The 25,954-nt window shown below is 52.6% G+C and overlaps 1 protein-coding gene across 1 annotated transcript in view; it reads left to right on the top strand.

The window, feature by feature from the left end:
• LOC127586684 (arrestin red cell) overlaps positions 1 to 25,954 on the top strand; it is a 94,542-nt gene that overhangs the window by 58,811 nt on the left and 9,777 nt on the right. Inside the window, exons 2-10 of the mRNA XM_052044811.1 lie at positions 6,447 to 6,477; positions 14,153 to 14,213; positions 15,773 to 15,817; positions 17,135 to 17,331; positions 19,088 to 19,147; positions 19,954 to 20,021; positions 21,713 to 21,848; positions 22,335 to 22,419; positions 24,381 to 24,453. Of these exons, the coding sequence (XP_051900771.1) occupies positions 6,447 to 6,477; positions 14,153 to 14,213; positions 15,773 to 15,817; positions 17,135 to 17,331; positions 19,088 to 19,147; positions 19,954 to 20,021; positions 21,713 to 21,848; positions 22,335 to 22,419; positions 24,381 to 24,453 (756 nt within the window). The remainder of the gene's footprint in view (positions 1 to 6,446; positions 6,478 to 14,152; positions 14,214 to 15,772; positions 15,818 to 17,134; positions 17,332 to 19,087; positions 19,148 to 19,953; positions 20,022 to 21,712; positions 21,849 to 22,334; positions 22,420 to 24,380; positions 24,454 to 25,954) is intronic.

Here is a 25,954-nt window from a genome sequence, read left to right as displayed (position 1 = left end):
TTTACATTTTCCCCCCCAGGATAAATTTCCCGTGTGAATTTTTAGGCTGTACCTCAGATTTTTTTGTTAGGGATTTGTGAATTCAGTAAGGGGGAATTTTCTTAACCTGAGCTTCTGTAACGCAGATTGCAAGTTGGAAAACAACATTTGCAGAAGCTGGAATCTGTAACCAGAGCTTAAAAGCTGGAAAACCTCAGCAGGTCAGGTAGCATCTGTGTAGAGAGATAAGCGGTGACATTTCAGATCTGAGACTCTTCATCAGAACTGAGATAGAGAGAAAGGGTCTCGACCCAAAACGTCAACTGTCCATCTCCCTCCACAGATGCTGCCTGACCCGCTGAGTTCCTCTGGCAGTTTGTGGGCTGCTGGAGTGAAAGGAAGTTAGTCTAGGTAGCAGAGAAAGTCTTTGTCCATATAACGTGTTGCTTATAATATCAGTCCTGGTGAAGGTATTGGTTCATTATTGTCACTTGTACCGAGGTACAGTGAAAAACTTGTCTTGCATACCGATCGTACAGGTCAATTCATTACACAGTGCAGTTACATTGAGTTAGTACAGAGTGCATTGAGGTAGTACAGGTAAAAACAATAACATTACAGAGTAAAGTGTCACAGCTACAGAGAAAGTGCAGTGCAATAAGGTGCAAGGTCATAACAAGGTAGATCGTGAGGTCAGAGTCCATCTCATCATATAAGGGAACCGTTCAATAGTCTTATCACAGTGGGGTAGAAGATGTCCTTGAGCCTGGTGGTACGTGCCCTCAGGCTCCTGTATCTTCTACCTGATGGAAGAGGAGAGAAGAGAGAGTGTCCCGGGTGGGTGGGGTCTTTGATTATGCTGGCTGCTTCACCAAGGCAGCGAGAGTCCAAGGAGGGGAGGCTGGTTTCCGTGATGCGCTGGGCTGTGTCCACAACTCTCTGCAGTTTCTTGCAGTCCTGGGCAGAGCAGTTGCTGTACCAGGCCGTGATGCATTCAGATAGGATGCTTTCTATGGTGCATCGATAAAAGTTGGCGAGTGTCAAAGGGGACAAACCGAATTTCTTTAGCCTCCTGAGGACGTGAAATGTTGACCGGTTTCTCCTTCCGCGCGATGCGGCCTGACTAGCTGAGTTCTCCTGATGTTTCCGTTTCAGTTTATGGTTTGCTTTTCAAGACTGCTGGAAATACTCAGCAGGTCAGGCAGCATCTGTGGAGGGAGAAATCGGCTGACGTTTCCAGTCGATGAACTTCCACCAGTGTTTGAGTTTGACGATGCAGACTGAGGAATGGGGAGGATGGCGGGGAGAGAAGGTACAACCACACAGTTGTGTTGCCCTAGACCTCACCTCGTTCGTATTCATTGTCCGCTTCCCACTTGCCCTTCGTCACAGAACCATCGTGACTCAGCTTTCCCGGTTCTGGAGGCAGAGTGTGAAGAGTGAGGAAGGACTTTCTTTTCAGGCAGTGTGTGGTTGGAATCTGGAACGCATTGTCTGAAGATGTGGTGGAGGCAGGTTCTGTTGCGGCAAGGACACAGAGAAAGAGGTGGTGGGTGGAATGTGGGAGTAGCTCCATCCTCTCTCTCTCTCTCTCTCTCTCGCTCTCTCTCGCTCTCTCTCGCTCTCTCTCTCTCTCTCACAAGCTCCCTCTCAGGCATTGTCTCACTCGCTCTCTCTCATTCTTGCTCGTTCTCTCTTGCGATGTCTCATGGCAGAGAGGGAGGGAGAGAGAGAGAGCGAGGGAGAGAGAAAACAAGAGACCATGCGAGAGAGAGTGAAAGTGTGCAAGAGATTGAGCGAGAATGAGAATGAGCGAGAGAGAGAACACACAAGAGCGTGAGAGGCTGTATGTGTGTGTGTGGAGTTTGCACGTTCTCCCTGTGACCGTGTGGGTTTGTGGGTTTCCCCTGGGTGCCCCGGTTCCCTCCCACACCCCAACAACGTGCGGGGTCGGTGGGTTAATTGGCCACTGTAAAATGCACCCCCCCCCACCCAGTGTGTACGTGAGGGGTAGAATTGGAAGGGGGGCAGTTGATGGGAATGTGGGGAGAATGAAACGGGGATCAACATAAATGGGTGGTTGATGGTTGGCACGGACTTGATGGGCCGAAGGGCCTGTTTCCATGCTGTACAATTCTGAAAGCCACACGTTCTTAGAGAACGTGCAAACTCCACACGGACAGCATCAGCGGTCAGGATCGAACCTGGGTCTCTGGTGCTGTGAGATATCCCCTCTATTACTGCACCACCATGTCGCCCTCTGACCAACAATGAGCCGTAAGTTTGGGAGATGCTGTTGGGGTAAATACCGTGGGCAGTTCAATAGTCTTATAACAGCGGGATAGAAGCTGTCCTTGAGCCTGGTGGTACGTGCTTTCAGGCTTTTGTATCTTCTGCCCAATGGGAGGGGGGAGATGAGAGAATGTCTGGGGTGGGAGGGGTCTTTGATTATGCCGGCTGCTTTACCGAGGCAGCAAGAAGTGTAGACAAGAATCCTTGGAGGGGAGGCTGGTTTCCGTGATGCGCTGGGCTGTGTCCACAACTCTCTGCACTTTCTCATGGTCCAGGGCAGAGCAGTTGCCGTCCCAAGCCGTGATACATCCAGATAGGATGCTTTCTATGGTGCATCGATAAAAGTTGGTGAGAGTCAACGGGGACATGCCAAATTTCTTTAGCCTCCTGAGGAAGTAGAGGCGCTGGTGAGCTTTCTTGGCCGTGGCATCTACGTGATTGGACCAGGATAGGCTACTGGTGATGTTCACTCCCAGGAACTTGAAGCTCTCAACCCTCTCGACCTCAGCACTGTTAATGTAGACAGGTGCATGTACACCGCCCCCTTTCCTGAAGTCAATGAGCAGCTCTTTTGTTCTGCTGACATTTGTGGAATCTTATAAACTTAAACTAACATAGATTAACACAATTTACACAACAAAATAAACATAACGACACTCATGCAAGTTGAGAGAGAAAGAACAAAATATAGTTGGAGGTGGTGTTGGGGTTTTTCAGGTGGGTTCAAGAACCTGACGGCAGTGGGGAAGAAGCTGTTGTCGAACCTTGAGGTGTGGGTCTTCAGGCTCCTGTACCTCCTGCCTGATGGCAGCATCGAGAAGAGGGCACGGCCCGGATGGTGGGGGCCCCCGATGATGGATGTCGCCTTCCTGAGATGTCACCTCTTGTAGACGTCCTAGACGGTGGGGAGAGCTGTACCGATGGAACTGGCCGAGTCCATTACTCTCTCTGGCGTTCCTGTGTGTTGGAATTCCCACACCAGGCCGTGATGCAACTGGTCAGGCTGCTTCCCACTGAACACCTGGAGAAGTTTGCCAGAGCAAGTAGAGACACTGTTGTGGTGTCTTCACGTGTTGGGCTCAGGATAGGTCCTCTGGGATGTTGACACCCAGCACACCCTTTCCAGCGTAGGACTGGTACATGAACTTTTGCCTGAACAGGAGCTAACTTGCCTTGACCTACAACGTAACCAAGATACATACTTACAATTAATAACAAGTACATTCAGCAGGTTTCTAGATTGCAGTGATAGACACAGCTATTGTTCTTCATCCATCGATACAGAGACCAGCGGTCAGTCTCTCTCTCTCTCTAACTCTCTCTCTAACTCTCTCTCTCTCTCTCTAACTCTCCGTGCAAAACAGCCAGTCTGCTCCAATTATAGTCTTGCCGTCTTGTAGATAACCCCATATACACACTACTACTCTACTGTCCAGGTGCCTTAAAGGGATAAAGAAAAATTATAAGATGCCTTAAAGAAAAATTTTGATTTGTAAAGGTGGGGCAAGAACCGAGAGGCAGCGACCAGCCCCCAGCTGATTTGAAAGACCTGTTTCAACTCACTCACTTCACCCCTGTCCCCAGAAATGAAACACTCACGTCGCTGCTCAGTAAGATGGACCTCACAGAGCTGCTTCTCGAACCTTCTGCTCGTGCTCGGAGTTAAGGGGAAGCACACAACCGTATTCTGAAAGGGGATGCAGGGAGATGCTGCTATCCCCTAAAGGACCGAATGGCCTGTCTCGCCGCAACTGGGTTGCTTGGTGTTCGGGCTGAGAGATGGCTGCAGACTGGGCAATGATGCGGGAAATTCTAAGTGCAATTAAAACGCTGTTTGTTTAATGGATTACATTCCCCACAGAAGTCTTTCTCCTTCAATCCCATTACTTAAAATTCATGGCTTTGTTGATCAAAGCACTGGCAGATCTAATAGCTTGTGCTGAAATGGGTCAGTGGCTATAAAGTGCAATTAACCCATCAGCGATGTAAATTTTCAGGCTATAGATTCCGCTGTTTAAAGTCTATGCAATGCGGGATAGATTTAACCTAATCTTTGCTTTTGTGTACAGGAGCCCCTTAACCAATACATGGACGCAGTCACGTGTCATACATTTTTTTCATATTCTTTCAAGGGACATGGGCTTCGCAGACTGAGCCTGCATTTCATTGCCCGTCCCTAGTTGCCCTTGAGAAGGTGGCGGTGAGCTGCCTTCTTGAACCGCTGCAGACTTTGAGGTGTGGGTCCACCCACAAGGCTGTTCGGGAGGGAGTTCCAGGATTGTGACCCCAGCGACGGTGAAGGAACGGCGATATATTTCCAAGTCGGGACGGGGGTGTGGCTCGGAGGGCAACCTCCGGGGGGGGTGGTGTTCCCCGTACTTTTGCTGCGCTTGTCCTTGTCGCTGGCGGAGGTGGTGGGTTTGGAAGGAGCTGTCTGCGGAATCTTGGTGATCTTCAAAGTCAAAGTCAAGTTTATTGTCACATGCACAGGTGCAATGAAAAACTTACTTGCAGCAGCAACACAGGCACAGAGCATTAGAGACAACATTCACAAGAAAAATGTATATTAAACATAAATGACACAAAAGAGATCACAATTAGATCAAAAAAGTCTATTGTAGTGCAAAGAGGTCACAGTGTTGCTGTACTGAGGTAGTGATTAGGGTTGTGCCGGTTGGTTCAAGAACCAAATGGTTGAAGGGAAGTCGCTGTTCCTGAACCTGGTGGTGTGGGACTTCAGGCTTCTGTACCTCCTGCCCGACGGGAGCTGTGAGAAGGTGGCACGGCCCGGATGGTGGGGATCTTTGATGATGGATGTTGCCTCCTTGAGGCAGCGCCTCCTGTAGACACTACCGATGGTGGGGAGGGATGTGCCCGTGATGTACTGGGCTGAGTCCACTACTCTCAGCAGCTTCTTACATTCCAGTGCATTTTGAATTGAGACCAGCGTAGATCAGCCATGCTCGTATTGAATGGCCTACTATTGGGTTTGAGGGGCCGAGTGGCCTACTCCTGCTCCTGTTTTCTCGTGTTGTTGTACCTGTTGGGGATGCAGTGTGGCACCTCTGACCTTCAGGACTTGCTCTGTGGTGGAGTTACCAAGCAACTCCTGGTGGTGGACATTGAAGTCGCCAGCCAGGGGACTTTCTGTGTCCTTGCTGCTCTTCCAAGTGGTATCCAACACAGAGGAGTGATTCATCAGTAATCAAGAGGAGGGTTCCCACCCCAGGTTTGATCAGATAGCATGAGACTTCACTGGGTCCGATGTTGAGGACTCCCCTTAGCTTCCTGGACATCACTGCATCACCACCACTGGTGGAACAGAACCTACCCCGGGACTTTGGTGTGGTCTCGGCAGGGTCTGGCCCTCTTGAGGATGACTGTCTCCCAGTCTAGACACCATTCCCCCAGTCATCTCAGAGGAAAGATATTTGGCAACGTCGACTTGGTTGGAATCGAAACATTCCAAATTGTCGGATGAGGTTTCGAAACTCCCACCTCGGAACGTCAGTCCGTGCCTCTGGAATCTTGAACTAACAACCATCCAACAGCCTAGAATGGTGTCCAAAAAGCCTTGGTACCTATTGGTATTGGTTTATTATTGTCACATGTACCGAGGTAACAGTGAAAAATATTGCTTTGCAAGCCATCCATGTGGATCATTTTCAAAACATAAGTGCTTTGAGGTAGTACAAGGGAAAAGCAATAATAAAATGCAGAATGACGTGTGACAGTTACAGTGCAGGCAGACAATAAGGTGCAAGGGCCATGACGAGGCAGATTGTGAGGTCAAGAGTCCATTTTTAACATAGAAGAGATCAGTTCAATGGTCTTATAACAGCGGGATAGAAGCTGTCCTTGAGCCTGGTGGTACGTGCTTTCAGGCTTTTGTATCTACTGCCTGATGGGAGGGGGGAGAAGAGAGAATGTCCGGGGTGGGTGGGGGTCTTTGATTATGTCAGCTGCTTTACCGAGGCAGCAGGAAGTGTAGGCAGAGTCCACGGAGGGGAGGCTGGTTTTCATGAGGTGCTGAGCTGTGCCCACAACTCTCTGCAGTTTCTGGTGGGGAGGGAGGTTTGAACTGAATGAGAATCCCAGCTGCAGGTTGCTCTACACTGCTGTATACTGTGACACTGAAGCTTACACACACTAACGTGTCCCTTTCTCCTTTCCAGGGTGTTTAAGAAGTCCAGTCCGAATTGCAAGGTAAGAGATTTTGTCTGGTTTCCCTCTGGGTCAGAAGACGGATAATATTCATCTATATTACCTCCCCGAGAGGTTGAAGTTATTGTTGTAGGTAATGTGGCAGCCAATGTGTGCGCAGCAAGCTCCCACAGTCAGCCAGGAGATACTTGATAGGATAACTTAAGGGATGTTACGCACCGGGAGAACAGATTAAAGAAAGTTGAACGGTGGAAGGAGGTCAGTGGGTCGAGCAGCGGCTGTGGGTGGGGAACAGGTGCACGTCAACGTTTCTGGTCGAGACCCTGCGTCAGGAGTGAGAGAGAAAGAGGAAAGATTGCAGGACCTATAAGCAGTACGAGCGAGGGGTGAAACACAGGTTGGTGGGTGAGAGGTGGATCCAGTACTGCACGGTAGTGTAGCGGTTAGATTAATGCTATTACAGCGCCAGCGACCCGGGTTCAATTCCCGCCGCTGTCTGTAAGGAGTTTGTACGTTCTCCCCGTGTCTACGTGGGTTTCCCACATTCCAAAGACGTACGGGTTAGGAAGTCGTGGGCGTGCTATGTTGGCGTCGGAAGTGCAGCGACACTTGCGGGCTGCCCCCCAGAACACTCTACGCAAAAGATGCATTTCACTGTGCGTTTCGATGTACATGTGACTCGCAGAGATAGCAGTATGAGTGAGGGGTGAAACGGAGGTTGGTGGGTGAGAGTTGGATCCAGGTGGGGGAGGGATGATGGGGCAGATGGGGGTCGGGGGGGGGTGATAAAGTGAACAAAGGGAGAAGCAAACTAGGTGGACGGGTGTGTGTGGGAGGGGAAACACCAAGGTGTGGGTTGGTAAATTGGTTTATTATTGTCACATGTACCAAGGTACAGTGAAAAAACTTGTCTTGCATACCGATCGTACGGGTCAGTTCATTACACAGTGCAGTTACATTGAGTTAGTACAGAGTGCATTGAGTATAAGGGAAAACCATAACAGAATGCAGAATAAAGTGTTACAGTTACAGAGAAAGTGCAGTGCAGGCAGACAATAAGGTGTAAGGGCCACGACAAGGTAGATTGTGAGGTCAACAGTCCATCTTATCATACTAGGGAACCGTTCAATAGTCTTATAACAGCGGGGTAGAAGCTGTCCTTGAGCCTGGTGGTACGTGCTTTCAGGATTTTGTATCTTCTGCTTGATGGGAGGGGGAAGAAGAGAGAATGTCCGGAGTGGGTGGGGTCTTTGATTATGTTGGCTGCTTTACCGATGCAGCGGGAAGGGTAGACAGAGTCCATGGAGGGGAGGCTGGTTTCTGTGATGTGCTGGGCTGTGTCCACAACGCTTGAACAGAAAATTTGGGCTGTAAGCTACCCAAATGGAACATGAAATGATGTACTTCAGTTTGCATTTGGCTTCTCCGCAGCGCTGGAGAAGGCCAGGAGCAGACGGGTCGGTGTGGGAGCGGGAGGGAGAGTTAAGCAACATGCAGCCACGCTCTGAGTAAAAAGGTTCCACCCCAGTTCCCCTCTGAAGTTCTCAACCCTTCCCCTCTGGTTTTAGACACCTCTGCTATGGGGAGAAGTTTCCTAGTTATCCACCTTGTCTATCCCATGGATAATTTTGTAGCAGGTCAAGTCAGGTTGAGTTTATTGTCATGTGCACACATACGGTGAGGTACAGCTACAGTGAGAAACTTGCTTGTGGAAACATCACAGAAAACACACAGAACATAAGTTATACAACAGTGAGGAGAGAGAGAAAAGGAAACCAGTGCAAGAACACAACACAATCAGAGATCATAAGATATAGAAGAAGAATTAGGCCATTCGGCCCATTGAGTCTGCTCTGCCATCCAGTCATGGCTGATTTATTTTCAACCCCATTCTTCCTGCCTTCTCCCTGTAACCCTTAACCACCCCCCCCCCCACCAGTCAAGAACCTGTCAATCTCTGCCTTAAATACACCCAATGACTTGGTCTCCACACCCTCTGTGGCAACGAATTCCACAGATTCACCGCCCTCTGGCTGAAGAAATTCCTCCTCATCTCAGTTTCTAAAGGGACGTCCCTTTATTCTGAGGCTGTGCCCTCGGATTCTGGGCTCTCCCACTGATGGTAACATCCCCTCCACGATCACTCTATCCAGGCCTTGAGACGAGGCCACGTCAGTGCAAGAGGTGGTCCGTAGTGTTCCCATTGCTGAGGGAGGGTTAGGGTTGTGCAGGTTGGTTCAGGAACCGAATGGTTGAAGGGAAGTAGCTGTTCCTGAACCTGGTGGTGTGGGACTTCAGGCTTCTGTACCTCCCGCCCGATGCTAGCTGCGAGAAGGTGGCATGGCCCGGATGGTGACAGAATCACAGCACGGAAACAGGCCCTTCGGCCCACCGAGTCCGTGCTGACCACCAACCACCTATTTACACCGTTCCCATGTTATTCTCCCCACATTCCCATCAATTCCCCCCAGATTCTACCCCTCACCCACACACAAGGGACAATCTATCCACCAACCCTGCACGTCGTTGGGATGTGGGAGGGAACCGGAGCCCCGAGGGGGAACCCACACGGTCACAGGGAGAACGTGCAAACTCTACACAGACAGCGCCGGAGGTCGGGATTGAACCCGGGTCTCTGGGTCTGTGAGGCAGCGGCTCTGCCCACTGCGCCACTGTGCCTCCCCAAAGAAGGAACAGGTTTTCACCCAATGGCAGTGGTGGGATTCGAACGCTGGCCTCCGTGGAGACTGGAGCCTTAATCCAGTGCCTTAGACCGCTCAGCCAGTGGGGATACTTGATGATAGATGAGGCCCCCGCTCTCAGTCTCCTCCACTCCCAGGAAACCAGCCTCTCCTCGTAACGGAAACAATCCATCCCAGACAAGACCCTGGTGAATCTCCTCTGCACCCTCTCCAGTGACCAGAGCTCCACACAATACTCCAGCTGTGGCCCAGCTGTTCTCCTGAGTAGACTGGGCCTCTACTATGGAAAGGATGCGCTGACATTGGAGAGGGTTCAGAGAAGATTCACTAGAATGATTTCAGGAATGAGAGGTTAACATATGAGGAATGTTTGACAGCTCTTGGGCTGTCAGAAGAATGAGGGGGGGATCTTTGGAATTCTCATAGAAACATTTCGAATGTTAAAAGGCCTGGACAGAGTAGATGTGGCGAAGTTGTTTCCCATGGTCGGGGAATCTAGTACAAGAGGGCACGACTTCAGGATTGAAGGGCGCCCATTCAGAACGGAGATGGGGAGAAATTTCTTTAGCCAGAGAGCAGTGAATCTGTGGAATTTGTTGCCACGGGCGGCTGCGGAGGCAAGGTCATTGGGTGTATTTAAGGCAGAGATTGATAGGTATCTGAGTAGCCAGGGCACCAAAGGTTATGGTTAGAAGGCGGGGAAGTGGGGCTAATGGGAGAATGGATCAGCTCATGATAGAATGGCAGAGCAGACTCGATGGGCCGAATGGCCGGCTTCTGCTTCTTTGTCTTATGGTGTTATGGTAAAAGAGAGATGATCACATTGAAATGTACAAGATGCTTCTGGGGCAGGACAGGGTATACGTAGGGAGGTTTTAGGAATAGATTTTCACCCAGAGGGTGGCTGCATGTCATTATAACTTCCCTTCCCACTCCCATACCGACCTGTCTTCGGCCTTCTCCTCTGCTATGGACAGTCCAAACACACAATGGAAGAACAACTTCTCGTATTCTTCAGCGACTGTCCATTTCCCTCCACAGATGCTGCCTGACCCTCTGAGTTCCTCCAGCATCTTGTGTGTTGCTCCAGATTCCAACATCTGCAGTCTCCTGCTCACGTTGCACTACAATGGATTTTTTTTGTTCTAATTGTGTTCTTTCTTGTAGAAAATTGTGTATAATTTATGTCTTTGTTGTGAAAGTTGTGTATGTGATGCTCTGTGCCTGTGATGCTGCTGCAAGTAAGTTTTTCATTGCACCTGTGCACACATGGACCTATGTAGATGACAATAAACTTGACTCTGACTTCAACTCTAGTGGACTGAGGAGTGGCAAATGGATTTCAATACAGATAAGTGTGAGGTGATGCATTTTGGAAAGTCAAGCCAGTATAGGACTTATACTGTGAATGGTAGGGCACTAGGGAGTGTAATAGAACAGAGGGACCTAGGAGTACGAGAGCACAGTTCATTGAAAGCGGCGTCACAGCTAGACAGGGTGGTGAAGAAGGCATTTAGCACGCTGGCCTTCATCAGTCAGGGCACTGAGTATAGGAGTTGGGACATTATCTTGCAGTTGTGTAAGTCGTCGGTGAGGCCGCACTTGGAGCACTGTGTACAGTGTTGGTCACCCTGTTATAGGAAAGATGTGGTTAAACTGGAAAGAGTGCAGAGAGGATTTACGAGGATGTTGCCAGGACTCGAGGGCCTGAGTTATAGGGAGAGGTTGGCCAGGCTGGGTCTTTATTCCTTGGAACGTAGGAGAATGAGGGGCCGACCTTACAGAAGTGTTTAAAATTATGAGAGACAGAGATAAGGTGGACGGTAACAGTCTTTTCCCCAGGGTAGGGGAGTCCAAAACTAGGGGGTGTAGATTTAGGGTGAGAGGGGAAAGATTTAAAAGAGACCTGAGGGGCAACTTTTTCCCACAGAGGGTGGTGAGTATAGGGAACGAGCTGCCAGAGGAAGTGGGTGAGGCAGGTACAACAGTATCATTTAAGAAGCATGGAGCGGCGGGGCTTGGAGGGATATGGGCCGAACGCAGGAAATTGGGACTAGCTTCGTAGGCACTGGTCGGCATGGACTGGTTGGGCCAAAGGGCCTGTACCCGTGTTGTATTGCTCTACGGCTGTAGATGGAGGAAGGTGTTTAGCTGTTTATGTGGGCCACAGTGAGGGGTCATCGATTTGGGCGGAGGATCAGGAGAAATTTTTTCATCCTGGAGGGGAGGAGGATCTTTGGAATTCTCTCCCCAAGAAGCTCTGTCGCTGAGGATATTTAATATTTATTTCTGGATATGGAGGGATATACTGGGATAGTGCAGGAAAGTGGCACTGAGGTAAGTCTGCCATGATCCCATTGAATGGGAGAGCAGGTGAAGGGCTGAATGGACCACTCCTGCTACTCGTTCTGCTGCTCCTGAGTCACCTCCACACTGCCCCTCTTGCCCCCCACCCCATTCTCCCGTCTCCTCACCCCCACCCCTTGCCTCCTCCTGCCCCCTTTTGGTTGGACGGAACATTGAAACCGGTGTGCGGCTCAGGAAGGAGAATTAATAGTCTGTCCGGCGACGTTGGGGAGGGGAAGAATTCAGAACCAACGCGATGCCTCTGATGGAGTGAAGTGCTTCACAACATGTTTGACCAAGAGGCATTGGAACCAGTGGGAAAGTCAGTCAGAATTTATTGTCATCTGCACAAGTCCATGTGTGCACAGGTGCAATGAAAAACTTACTTGCAGCAGCATCACAGGCACAGAGCATCAGATAAGCAGCATTCACAAGAAAAACATAAATTGAACACAAATTATACACAATTTTTGCAAGAAAGAACAATTAGAACAAACAAAACAAAGTCCATTGTGGTGCAAAGCGGTCTCAGTGTTGCTGTACTGAGGCAGTGATTAGGGTTGTGCTGGTTGGTTCAAGAACCGAATGGTTGAAGGGAAGTAACTGTTCCTGAACCTGGTGGTGTGGGACTTCAGGCTTCTGTACCTCATGCCCGATGGGAGCTGTGAGAAGATGGCACGGCCCGGATGGTGGGAATCTTTGATGATGGATGTTGCCTTTGTGTGTGTCCGTGTGTGTGTGTGTGTGTGTGTTTCTATGTGTAACTGCATGTACATTTCTGTCGGTCTGTGTGTGTGTGTGTCTGGTTCTGTGTGTAACTGTGTGTACATTTCTGTCGGGTTGTATGTGCCTGTGTTTGTGTGTCTAGTTCTGTGTGTACATTTTTGTCGGTTTGTGTGACCCTGTGTGTGTGTGTTTGTGTGTCTGGTTCTGTGTGTAACTGTGTGTACATTTCTGTTGGGGTGTGTGTGTGTGTATCTCTGTGTTATAGAGACACTTCCAGTGGTAGATCTGCTGTGTGAGTAGGGCGATTTGCTAATTCCTTTGGCTATGGTTTCCTAATCAAGAGTTGATCCGACATGCTACAGCCTGCTTGTTTACTCTCGATATCAGTGTAGATTTTGGCAGCAACAATCTTTTGGCTTTCTCTCTTCAAATACTCAGTCGCTCCGATGTTCTTGACCCTCCAGTTAAGAGAAACATGCCACTAGACGCTACCAGCTAACACTAGCAAAGGGCCTCCAGCTAACACTAGCAAAGTGCAGTCATTATCACTCGGATGTGCTTAGCTTCCTGATGTGTTAAGGTATTGTATCCTTGCCTTAGTGTTAAGCTGTCTGTCAGTAAGGAGATAATAGACTACGTTCCGGGAGAAATGTTCTGCTAGAGGGCGCCTAGAACAGGGGGAAGGGTCTTAAACTGAGAGCAAAGCTCTTTAGGAGAGGTACAGCTTGGAATAAAATGGGTTGGGGGGGTCAAATTAAAATCAGGGGCTGGAAAGGGAGTTACAGAGATAGGGAGGGGTGGAGGAAGTTACAGAGATAGGGAGGGGTGGAGAGAGTTACGGAGACAGGGAGGGGTGGAGGGGGTTACAGAGACGGAGGGGTGGAGTTACAGAGACAGGGAGAGGTGTAGGGGCCGGAGAGGATTACAGAGACAGAAATTTTAAAACAGACTGATAGACACTACAAGGAACGGCTATGAAGGATGAAGGAACCAAGCCAAGTCAGTGGTGCTAACAGAGTCTAGTGGCTCTGATAGTGATACCTCAAGTCCAGTTCTGCTGCGGCAGAGACACAAGGTGGAATCCCCTTGGCAACCGGGGATCCTGAATCATCTACATCTCTATTTACAGCACTGAAACAGGCCCTTCGGCCCACACATCTATGCTGTGCCTACAGTAATCTCAGTTGCCTGCATTGGAGACATATCCCTCTAGCGTAATGTTTTACAGCGCCAGCGACCCGGGTTCAAATCTGACCACTGTCTGTAAGGAGTTTGTACGTTATTCCCATGTGTCTGCGTGGGTTTCCTCCGGGTGCTCCGGTTTCCTCCCACGTTCCAAAGACGTACGGGTTAGGAAGTTGTGGGCGTGCTACGTTGGCGCCGGAAGCGTGGCGGCACTTGCGGGCTGCCCCCAGAACACTTTACAAAAAAAGACGCATTTCACTGTGTGTTTCGATGTACGTGTGACTAATAAAGAAATCTTCTCTTAAATGTTCGTCTAAATGTCTCATAAAAGGTCGTAATTTGGGGGTAAAAATAGTTGGTAGAAAAGGCTGGCATCTTCACGGAACTGCTGGACGTTTCCGTACAACGGGGAAAGAGACCATTTGGCCCATTGAGTCTTTGCTGGCTTCCTGTTCCCCACTAATTTTCCCTGTACACGATTCTCCCCACTAAAATGGGCAGTTGACGGTCGGGGCAGACTAAATGGGCCAAGAGGCCAGTTTCCGTGCTGTACCTCTCCAGATTAACGGTCCTCTGGTAGGCTTCTGGTGAGCGGTGACCCTCGAGATGTTGGCGGTGAGAAGGGCAGGCCGCGCGTCTCAGTCTGGGTCACTGTGTGTGATCGGGGAGCAGGGCGAGAGCGTTTTCATTCGGTTGCCGCTTTACTGAGCAACATGAATCGGTTGGTTTACCAGTCCTTTGTGTTCTTAATCCTCCAGTTAACAGTTTACCTCGGGAAGCGCGATTTCATCGACCACCTTGAACACGTAGACCCTGTAGGTGAGTCTCAGCTAGTCTCGGGGATTCGTGCCACACGAGACGTCCTGAGCTGGTCTGGAGTTGCAGTGTGAAGACCAATATCGAGTTTGGGGGAAAATGGAAAGAGTTTGGGAGAAGGTGCGGACGAGATGTTCTAGGGATACCGCAGACCCAGTGCTGGTCAATTGGAATTGGTTTATTATTGTCACTTGTACTGAGGTACAGTGAAAAACTTGTCTTGCATACCGATCGTACAGGTCAATTCATTACACAGTGCAGTTACATTGAGTCAGTACAGAGTGCATTGATGTAGTACAGGTAAAAACAATAACAGTACAGAGTAAAGTGTCACAGCTACGGAGAAAGTGCAGTGCAATAAGGTGCAAGGTCACAACAAGGTAGATCGTGAGGTCAGAGTCCATCTCATCGTATAAGGGAACTGTTCAATAGTCTTATCACAGTGGGGTAGAAGCTGTCCTTGAGCCTGGTGGTACGTGCCCTCAGGCTCCTGTATCTTCTACCTGATGGAAGAGGAGAGAAGAGAGAATGTCCCGGGTGGGTGGGGTCTTTGATTATGCTGGCTGCTTCACCGAGACAGCGAGAGATAAAGACAGAGAGTCCAAGGAGGGGAGGCTGGTGTCCGTGACACACTGGGCTGTGTCCACGACTCTCTGCAGTTTCTTGCGGTCCTGGGCAGAGCAGTTGCCATACCAAGCTGTGATGCATCCAGATAAGATGCTTTCTATGGTGCATCGGTAAAAGTTGGTGAGAGTCAAAGGGGACAAACCGAATTTCTTTAGCCTCTTGAGGAAGTAGAGGCGCTGGTGAGATTTACTGGCCGTGATTTGACCAGGACAGGCTGTTGGTGATGTTCACTCCCAGGAACTTGAAGTAGTGCAAGGTAAAACAATAACAGAATGCAGAATAAAGTGTTACAGTTACAGAGAAAGTACAGTGCAGACAGACAATAAGGTGCAAGGCCACGACAAGGTAAATTGTGAGGCCAAGGTTAATGGGATGTAGAGATAGATAATGGTTGGCATAGATATATGATGGGCTAAAGGGCCTTTCCTGTGCTGAGCGATGTTTGGATAACATGGAGAAGCTGTGGTTGTCTTCCTTGGAGTGGAGACGTTGCAAGTAATCCGATGGATTTTGACGTTGCAGACAGGATAAGCGGGGAAGGGAGACATTCCCCGCTGAGGGAGAGTCGAGAACCAGGGGACCTTGCAAGAAGGTGATTGAACAGCAGGACAGTGGTGCGGCGGGTAGAGCTGCTGCCTCACAGCGCCAGAGACCCGGGTTCGATCCCGACCTCCGGCGCTGTGTGTGTCTGTGTGTGGACTTTGCATGTTCTCACTGCGCTCCAGTTAATTGGCAGCTGTGAATTGCCCCCCCTCCCCCCAATGTGTGGGCGAGGGGTCGAATCTTGATGGGAGTGGGGGTGTGGTGGGGGGAGGGTGGGGATATCTCTGTGAGCTGGCAGAGGGTCAACAGGCTGAATGGCCTGGAAGTTGGGGAAAGGACCAACACTGATGAACTTTCCCACACACTAACCTCTGCTCCGTTCCCTCCCCCAGATGGAGTTGTCTTGGTCGACCCCGAATACCTAAAGGACAGGCGAGGTGAGTACAGGCATCAGGGTCGCCTGTAGGTAGCAGGGGTCTAGCTCCTGTGCGCTGTTCACTCCCACTGTTGCCCGGCACCGCAGAGTAGGAAAGTGAGCTCGCTCCGAAATGGAATGTCGGCGCCATCTTTGTGTTGTGGAGCCAGATCTAGAAGTGAGAATAGGCCACTCTGCCCCTCGAAGCCTGCTCTCCCTGGTCTACAGCCTGGCCTCAGTCCCAATTTCCTGCTTGTCCCCCATTGACCCTTGACAACCCTCCCCCCCACCCCCTTGACCCAGAAAAGATTGGCCAATCTCAGCCTTGGATTAACTCTCCGTCTCCGCCTCCACGGCTCTCTGGGGAGAGAATTCCAAGTATTCCCGACCCTTTAGAAATTCCTGCTCATCTCCGTCTGACCTGGATGCCCCTCTTGCCCTGAAGCCACGCCCCTTCACCCCGAAACCACGACCCCTTTGTTCTAGATGCCTCCAGCGCCCCAGCAAACTCCATCTCCGTGCGAGACCGTCCACTGCTGATCCCCGTGCTCCCTGGACCCGTCCGTGGACTGGTTACCAGTAACCGATGCCTGCCTGTGCTGGTTACCAGTAACCTGTACCAGTTACCAATAACCAAAGCCAATTCTGTTTGCCAGTGCTGATCCCTGGTAACCAGTAGTTGGTTGCCAGTAATCTATACTGGTTACTAATAACCAATGACCATGTTGTTTGGCCAATACTGGTTACCGGTAACCTATGCTGTTACCAAAAACATGTTCATTCTGTTTGCCAGTGCTGGTTCCCAGTAACTGGTGACTGTGTTGGTTACCAGCAACAGATGGCCTTGCTGGTTGCCTGTGCTGGTTACTGGTAACTGGTGCTTGTGCTGGTTACTAGAAACCTATGCTGGTTACCGACAATGGGTGCCCGTGCTGTTTGCCAGTGTTTTTTTACCGGTTACCGGTGCCCGTGCTAGTTACCGGTAAACAGGGCTTATTCCGGTTACCAGTAACCTATGCTGGTTACCGACAACCAATGCCCTTGCTGTTTGCCTGTGCTGCTTATTGGTAACTGGTGCTTGGGCTAGTTACTGGTAACATATTCTGTTTACCAATAACCAATGTGTTGTTTGCCCTTGCCAGTTACCAATCACCTATGCTGGTTACCAACATCCGGTGCCCATGCTATTTTCCCGTGCTAGTTACCAGTAACCAGTGCCCTGCTGTTTTCCCGTGCTGGTTCCAGGTAACCGGAGCCCGTGCTAGTTACCAGTAACCAGTGCCGCGCTGTTTTCCCGTGCTGGTTCCCGGTAACCGATGGCTGTACCGTTTTGCCGCAGTCTTCGTAACGCTGACCTGCGCCTTCCGCTATGGGCGGGAAGACCTGGATGTCCTGGGGCTCTCCTTCAGGAAGGACCTATTCGTCGCCACGTTCCAGGCCTTCCCGCCCCTTCCCGAGGAGAAGAAGCCCCTGACCCGCCTCCAGGAGCGGCTGGTGAAGAAGCTGGGAGAGAACGCCTTCCCCTTCTTCTTCACGGTGAGCCCAGGGCTGAGCGACTGGGTGGGGCATCACGGGCGGCGAGGGAGGAGGGCGGGGTGCTTCTGGGTGGCATTTAGTTGGGGGATTTCAGCATGGGGTGAGGCTCCTCCTTTGTGCCGGGGTTAGGGGAGGGGTGGGGTTCCGAAAAGTTTACGAGGCTGTTGGCAGGACTCGAGGGCCTGAGTTATAGGGAGAGGTTGGACAGGCTGGGACTTTATCCCTTGGAGCGTAGGAGAATGAGGGGTGATCTTACAGAGGTGATAAAACCACTAAGGGCATAGATAGGGTGAATGCGCACAGTCTTTGTCCCAGGGTTGGGGACTCAAAAGGGCACGGGTTTAAGGTGAGAGGGGAGAGATTTAATAGGAAACTGAGGGGCGACTTTTTCACCCAGAGGGTGGTCCGTATATGGAACGAGCTGCCAGAGGAAGTGGTTGAGGCAGGTACATTAACAACATTTAAAAGACACTTGGGCAGGTACACGGATAAGAAAGGTTCAGAGGGATATGGACCAAACGCAGGCAAATCACGGTAGTGTAACAGTTAGCGTAAAGCTATTACAGCGCCAGCGACCCGGGCTTAATTCTGGCCGCTGTCTGTAAGGAGTTTGTACGTTCTCCCCATGTCTGCATGGGTTTCCTCCGGGTGCTCCGGTTTCCACCCACATTCCAAAGACGTACGGGTTAGGAAGTTGTGGGCATGCTATGTTGGTGCCGGAAGTGTGGCGACACTTACGGGCTGCCCCCAGAACACTCTACGCAAAAGATGCATTTCACTGTGTGTTTCGATGTACATGTGACTAATAAAGAGATCTTATTTTTAAAAAAATGAGATGAGCTTAGATGGGAATCTTGTTCGGCATGGACCAGTTGTTTCCACGCTGTATGACTACAACGGATGTAACGTTGTAAATACACATAGAGCTCTAAATCGGAATGAATGCATTCAGTTAGGGTAGCGACTGAAATATCACAATTTTAAAATAACATATTTGAAAAATTAAGGGTATTTAAAATCTTCAAATAGTAAAATAATTTATTTTAGGAGCAGATAATTTGCACGCTGTAACTATTATTTCAACACACCAGCACCTCTACTTCCTAGAGGGCACAGTTTAGGGGTGACGGGAGAGATTTAAAGGGGACCTGAGGGGCAACTTTCTTACCCTGAGGGTGGTCTGTACGTGGAATGAGCTGCCAGAGGAAGTGGTTGAGGCAGGTGCGTTAACATTTAAAAGACACTTGGGACAGGTCCATGGATAGGAAAGGTTTAGAGGGAGACAGGCCAAGCGCTGGCAATTGGGACTGGCTTAGGAGGGAACCCGGGTCAGCAGGAATGAGTTGGGCCGAAGGGCCTGTTTCCGTGCGATGAGGGTGTCGGGGTGGCTTTTCTGAGGGGTGGGGGGCAATCTGCTGTGGGTGGGGGGGGGGGGGAAGATGAAGGGTCCCTTCTGTGGGTGCTGCCGTAGAGGGATTGGGTCCGAGGCGTGGGGGCAGGGGGTGAGTGTGGAGGGGTGGGTTGTTTTGGTGAGGGAGGTGTGTGTGCGTTGGTTGGGGGGGGGTGTGTTGGGGGGGAACGAGCTGAGGGACGTATGTGAGCGTGGGGGTGGTTGGAGAGAGGGTGACGGGTCTCGCGGACGAGCCCGCCCTGTCCCTCGGAGGGTGGAGGGGGGAGCCCCTGGAGGGGTGGGCGGGGGAGGTCGGGTGCGGCCGCGTTAACGCCTCTGCTGACGCTTGTGTCCCCCCCCCCACAGCTCCCGCAGAACCTGCCGTGCTCGGTGACGCTGCAGCCTGGCCCAGAGGACACTGGGAAGGTAGGGAGGACCACAGCTACTCCTTGCATGTTTCCCGAGGTGCTGACACACTCAGTAATCTGTGTCCCCCCCCCCCCCACCACCCTGTCCTATCCCTTCACCGTTTTCCCCTCCACCTCCCCCACCCTCACCCCCCCTCCCTCACCCCCCCTCCCTCACCCCCCCCCTCCCTCACCCCCCCCTCCCTCACCCCCCCCTCCCTCACCCCCCCCTCCCTCACCCCCCCTCCCTCACCCCCCTCCCTCACCCCCCTCTCCCCCCTCTCCTCTCCCTCCCCTCTCACCCCCTCCCCCCTCCCCTCTCCCCCCTGTCCCCCCTCCACCTCCCCCCACCCTCTCCCCTTCCCCTCCCTCTCCCCTTCCCCTCCCTCTCCCCTTCCCCTCCCTCTCCCCTTCCCCTCCCTCTCCCCCATCCCCCTCCCTCTCCCCCTCTCCCCCTCCCCCCCTCACCCCCCCCTCCCCCTCTCCTATCCCTCCCTCACCCCCCTCCCCCCTCCACCTCCCCCCACCCTCTCCCCTTCCCCCTCCCTCCCTACTCCCTTCCCCTCCCTCACCCCCCTCTCCCCCTCTCCTCTCCCTCCCTCACCCCCCTCCCCCCTCCCCTCTCCCCCCTCTCCCCCTCCACCTCCCCCCACCCTCTCCCCCTCCCTCTCCCCCATCCCCCTCCCTCACCCCCCCTCCCTCTCCTTCCCTCACCCCCCCTCTCCTTCCCTCACCCCCCCTCTCCTTCCCTCACCCCCCCTCCCTCACCCCCCCTCCCTCACCCCCCCTCCCACTCTCCCTCATTCCTCTCTCTTTCTGCACTAGGCTTGTGGTGTAGATTTTGAAATCCGGGCCTTCTGCTCGAAAACCATGGAGGAGAAGATTCACAAGAGGTAAAGTCACCGAAATGATCTGTGAGTAAATTAGGTGGCACAGTGGGGAGAGCCGCTGCCTCCCAGCTGCAGAGATGCGGGTTCGATCCCGACCTCTGGCTGTGCGTGTGCGTGCGTGCGTGTGTGTGGAGTTTGCACGTTCTCCCTGTGACCGCGTGTGTTTCCCCCGGGTGCTCCAGATCCCTCCCACGTCCCAACAACGTGTGGAGTCAGTGGTTTAATTGGCTGCTTTGAATACCACCCCCACCCCCCCACCCCCCAGTGTGTGGGTGAGGGAGAGAATCTGGGGGGCAGTTGATGGGACTGTGTGGAGAATGAAATGGGATCGGTGTAAATGGGTGGTTGATGGTCGGCACGGACTCGATGGGCCGAAGGGCCTGTCTCGCGCTTTATGACTCCGTGAAATTGAGTTCGTGGTGAAAATCTGCACTGCGGGAGGGGCGGTGAGGAGGGAGTGCCGCGCTGCGGGAGGGGCGGTGAGGAGGGAGTGCCGCGCTGCAGGAGGGGCGGTGAGGAGGGAGTGCCGCGCTGCGGGAGGGGCGGTGAGGAGGGAGTGCCGCGCTGCAGGAGGGGCGGTGAGGAGGGAGCGCCGCGCTGCGGGAGGGGCGGTGAGGAGGGAGCGCCGCGCTGCGGGAGGGGCGGTGAGGAGGGAGCGCCGCGCTGCGGGAGGGGCGGTGAGGAGGGAGCGCCGCGCTGCGGGAGGGGCGGTGAGGAGGGAGCGCCGCGCTGCGGGAGGGGCGGTGAGGAGGGAGCATCGCGCTGCGGGAGGGGCGGTGAGGAGGGAGTGCCGCGCTGCAGGAGGGGCGGTGAGGAGGGAGTGCCACGCTGCAGGAGGGGCGGTGAGGAGGGAGCATCGCGCTGCAGGAGGGGCGGTGAGGAGGGAGCGCCGCGCTGCGGGAGGGGCGGTGAGGAGGGAGCGCCGCGCTGCGGGAGGGGCGGTGAGGAGGGAGCGCCGCGCTGCGGGAGGGGCGGTGAGGAGGGAGCGCCGCGCTGCGGGAGGGGCGGTGAGGAGGGAGCGCCGCGCTGCGGGAGGGGCGGTGAGGAGGGAGCGCCGCGCTGCGGGAGGGGCGGTGAGGAGGGAGCATCGTGCTGCGGGAGGGGCGGTGAGGAGGGAGCACCGCGCTGCGGGAGGGGCGGTGAGGAGGGAGCATCGCGCTGCGGGAGGGGCGGTGAGGAGGGAGCGCCGCGCTGCGGGAGGGGCGGTGAGGAGGGAGCGCCGCGCTGCGGGAGGGGCGGTGAGGAGGGAGCGCCGCGCTGCAGGAGGGGCGGTGAGGAGGGAGCGCCGCGCTGCGGGAGGGGCGGTGAGGAGGGAGCGCCGCGCTGCGGGAGGGGCGGTGAGGAGGGAGCGCCGCGCTGCGGGAGGGGCGGTGAGGAGGGAGCGCCGCGCTGCGGGAGGGGCGGTGAGGAGGGAGCATCGCGCTGCGGGAGGGGCGGTGAGGAGGGAGCGCCGCGCTGCGGGAGGGGCGGTGAGGAGGGAGCACCGCGCTGCGGGAGGGGCGGTGAGGAGGGAGCATCGCGCTGCGGGAGGGGCGGTGAGGAGGGAGCGCCGCGCTGCGGGAGGGGCGGTGAGGAGGGAGCGCCGCGCTGCAGGAGGGGCGGTGTGGAACACTGCACTGCGAGAGGAGGGGCCCTCAGCTTCCCCAGCCCAGATTGTGGTACAACTGACGGAACATCCACTTATTTCCGAGCAGGAACTCTGTGCGACTGGTGATCCGGAAGGTGCAGTACGCTCCGGAGAAGCCTGGACCCCAGCCAATGGCGGAGACCACCAGGAATTTCCTGATGTCCGACAGATCCCTCCACCTGGAGGCATCGCTGGATAAGGAGGTCAGTCCAGGGAAAGTGCGAGGGAGGGATGGTCAGTCCCTGGAGGGGCGATGGAGAGAGAGGGGACGGAGAGGGGGGCAGAGATGTGGGAATGAGAGAGTGAGAGAGAGAGGTGAGGGAGTGAGAGACAGATAGAAAGATGGGGGTGTGAGAGAGAGAGGGGGAAGTGAGCGAGAGAGAGGGGGAAGTGAGCGAGAGAGAGGGGGAAGTGAGCGAGAGAGAGGGGGAAGTGAGCGAGAGAGAGGGGGAAGTGAGCGAGAGAGAGAAGCATAGATGGGGGGAGTGACTAAGAGAGTGGGTAGAGATAAGGAAGAGAGAGGCAGGGGGGAGTGACACAGAGAGAGGGGCAGAAATGGGGGAGAGAGATAGAGAGAGGCAGGATTGGGGAAGTAAGGGGCAGAGATGGGCCGAATGGCCTAGTTCTGCCCCTTTAACATGGTGTCGGATGGCCTTCCCTCACCCTCTCACTGACTGCTGCCCCTACAGCTGTACTACCACGGGGAGCCAATCAGTGTCAACGTCCACGTGACCAACAACTCGACCAAAACCGTGAAGAAGATCAAGATTTCCGGTGAGTATGTCCTCGAGCAGCCCCCTCCTGAGGAACAGCAGAGGCTTCTCAACCCCTCTGGGATCTCTCCTTGCATTCAGTTACCTCCTTCCTGCCCTCTGGTGTGCGGGACCGAAATGTTCCTTCAGCCGGGGAGTGGAATTCTCTCTCCCGGAGGGTTGGTCGCAATTGAAACATGGGTGGATAGATTTCTGGATATTAACGGTTGAGACATTACTGGGACAGTGGTAATGGACAGAGGGATCTTGGGGTCCAAGTCCACGGCTCCCTGAAAGTGGCCGCACAAGTCGATATAGTGGTAAAGAAGGCGTATGGCACGCTTGCCTTTATCAGTCGAGGCATTGAGTTCAAGAGTCAGGAAGTTATGTTGCAGCTTTATAGAACTCTGGTTAGCCTGCATCTGGAGTACTGCATTCAATTCTGGTCGCCCCCATTACAGGAAGGATGTGGAGGCTTTGGAGAGGGTGCAGAGGAGGTTCACCAGGATGCTGCCTGGATTAGAGAGCATGAGCCATAAGGAGAGGTTGGACAAACTTTTTCTCTGGAGCATCAGAGGGGAGACCAGATAGAAGTTTATAAGATTATGGGAGGTGTAGATAGAGTAGACAGCCGGTATCTTTTTCCCAGGGTCAAAATGTCCAATACTAGAAGGCAGGCATTAACTTGAGATGGGGAAAGTTCAAGGGAGATGTGTGGGGCAAGTTTTTTTTTACACAGAGAGTGGTGGGTGCCTGAAACGGGCTGCCAGGGAAGGTGGTGGAGGCAGGTACGATGGAGGCGTTTAAGAGGCTGTTAGACTCATGGACGGAGGGATATGGACTGTGTGCAGACAGAAGGGACTCAGTGTCATTGAGCTTAATTAGTTCAGCACAACATTGTGGGCCGAAGGGCCTGTTCCTGTGCCACATGGAGGCCAGACGCAGGTTGGAGGAGCAACACCTCATATTCCGCCTTGGGAGTCTCCAACCTGACGGCCCCAACATCAATATCTCTAACTTCCAGTTAGACACCCGGTATCTTTCTCCCAGGGTCGAAATGCCTAATACTAGAGGGCACGCATTGAAGGTGACAGGGGGCAAGTTCGAAGGAGATGTGCGGGGCAAGATTTTTTACACAGACAGGGGTGGATGAACTTGAAGAAAGTGTTTTTTTTTCTTTTTACAATATTTGTATTAAATCCATGAAAAAAATACAGAGTACATGCATCAAAAAAAGAGTTAAAATACTACTGAATACATTTTGTTAAATCATACTTAAGATCACAATACTCTGAATTAATAATCGCATGTAATAGTTAGTTAATAAAGGAAAAACAAAATTGAAATATTTTATTATAACAGAAATCTACTCCCACTACCAAAAACCGAAGCTGTTTGATGGAAAAACCCTTAAAAACGTAACTGTGTCGGCCAATATCTGCGTTTTAGTCACCAACTCAGAGGTTTTGAAAATAATTCAAAAAAGGTCCCCACAAGGTTTGAAAGTCTAAGTCAGATTCAAAAACTCAACGGCGAATCTTCTCTAGATTCAGGTGTGACATAACATCCCGTAACCATTGAGCATGCGTAGGCGGAGTAACTTCCTTTCGTTTAAGCAACACAGCCCTCCTGGCTATAAGAGAAATAAAAGCCAGAATGTGTAAACCAGAATCCTTCAAAGTTATACCTTTTTCTCCAACGATCCCAAATAGTGCAGTCAAAGTGGTTTACCTCCCATTGCTCATGGGGCAGTTATGGATGGGCAATAAATGCTGGTCTTACCTGTCATACTCTGATCTTAAAAAAATTAATTAATAAAAAACCTAGATGTATTGAACATGGGTTAGAAATTGGGCCACGATGATTTGTAATGGGAACGAGGTCCTGATGCGGTGGCCTCTTCCGGTGAAGATCGTTCAGTGCTTCTCCCTGCTCCGCTCTGGTGTTAACCCTCTTGTGTGTCCGTTCCTTCTCTCCCGACAGTGCGGCAGTATGCGGACATCTGCTTGTTCAGCACCGCCCAGTACAAGTGCCCGGTGGCCCAGCTGGAGGCTGAGTGAGTATTGAACGCGACTCTCTCTCCCCCACCCCCACCCCCCCAGTGTCGGTTCCCCCACCCTCCCTGTCGCCGGGGTGGGGGTGTGGGTGGGGGGGCTGTGAGGGTGACCACCGGCGTCCTTGGGGAATGCAGCATGTGACATTGCTCAGTGCCTACCCCCTCCCCTTCAAAGACAGGAGGTCTAACCCCCAACATGGACACGGACTGGAGTCACGTATAAGTCACACCAAGTGAGGTTCTCTGTTCCAGACAGCCGTGCTTGGGTTGCTAGGATAATTCTACGCCCTCTTGGTCACTCTGCCACGCAGGACAGACCCTTCGGCCCACTTTATCAATGCTAACCTTGTTTTATTATCATGGGCACAGATACCCAGGGTATAAATGGGCGGACACGGTACTGTAGCGGTTAGCGTAACGCTATTACAGTGCCAGCGACCCGGGTTCAATTCCGGCCACTGTCTGTAAGGAGTTTGTACGTTCTCCCCGTGTGTCTACGTGGGTTTCCTCCGGGTGCTCCGGTTTCCTCCCACATTCCAAAGACATACAGGTTAGGAAGTTGTGGACATGCTATGTTGGCGCCGGAAGCGTGGCGACACTTGCGGGCTTTCCCCCAGAACACTCTACACAAAGATGCATTTCACTGTATGTTTCAATGTACATGTGACTATGATGTCTTAAGTGCCCTGAATATTAGCTTTTTGCAGCAGTGGCACAGTACATTACAGACATAAGTTACATAAATTTAATTTAACATAATGTACACGACAAAATAAACAGAGATAACAGAACAACATTGGTGTAAACTGAGGGAAATATAGTCTGAGGTAGAATTAGGATTTTTCAGGTTGGTTCAAGAACCTGACGGCAGTGGGGAAGAAGCTGTCCGTATTAATCCCACTTACCTGCATTGGGTCCATAACCCTCTACGCCTCGGTGATTCAAGTGGTTGTCTAGACGCTTCTCACTCGTTGTGAGTGTCTCTGCCTCCACCTCCCCATCAGGCAGTGCGTTCCAGGTTCCAACCTCCCTCTGGAACAGGAAAAAAATTCCTCCTCTAAACATTTTACCCCAAACTCAACAGACGATCTGCTGGAGGAACTCAGCGGGTCGAGCAGCACCTGTGGGAGGGAAGGAATTGTCCTGACGCAGGGCTTTGACCCGAAATGTTGGCGATTCCTCTTGCCGCACCCCGACCCCACACAGATACTGCTCGACCCGCTGAGTTCCTCTAGCAGATTGTTTGTTGCTCCAGATCCCAGCGTCTGCAGTCTCCTGTGTCTTGGACTCCTCTGAACAGGGGAACAGGTTACACCATTCATAATTTTGTGCACCTCTGTCAGATTCCCTCCACTCCAGGGAGAACAGACCCAGTCTCTCCTCATCACTGAAATGCACCACCCCAGGCAACACCCTGGGGAATCTCCTCTGCACCCTCTCCAGTGCAGTCACCTCCTTCCTACAGTGTGGTGACCAGAACGGCGCGCACTATTCCCAACTT

The sequence above is a fragment of the Pristis pectinata genome, chromosome 37 (genome assembly GCF_009764475.1).
Source record: "Pristis pectinata isolate sPriPec2 chromosome 37, sPriPec2.1.pri, whole genome shotgun sequence".
Taxonomy (NCBI): domain Eukaryota; kingdom Metazoa; phylum Chordata; class Chondrichthyes; order Rhinopristiformes; family Pristidae; genus Pristis; species Pristis pectinata.
This window is presented reverse-complemented; position numbering and strand designations above follow the sequence as displayed.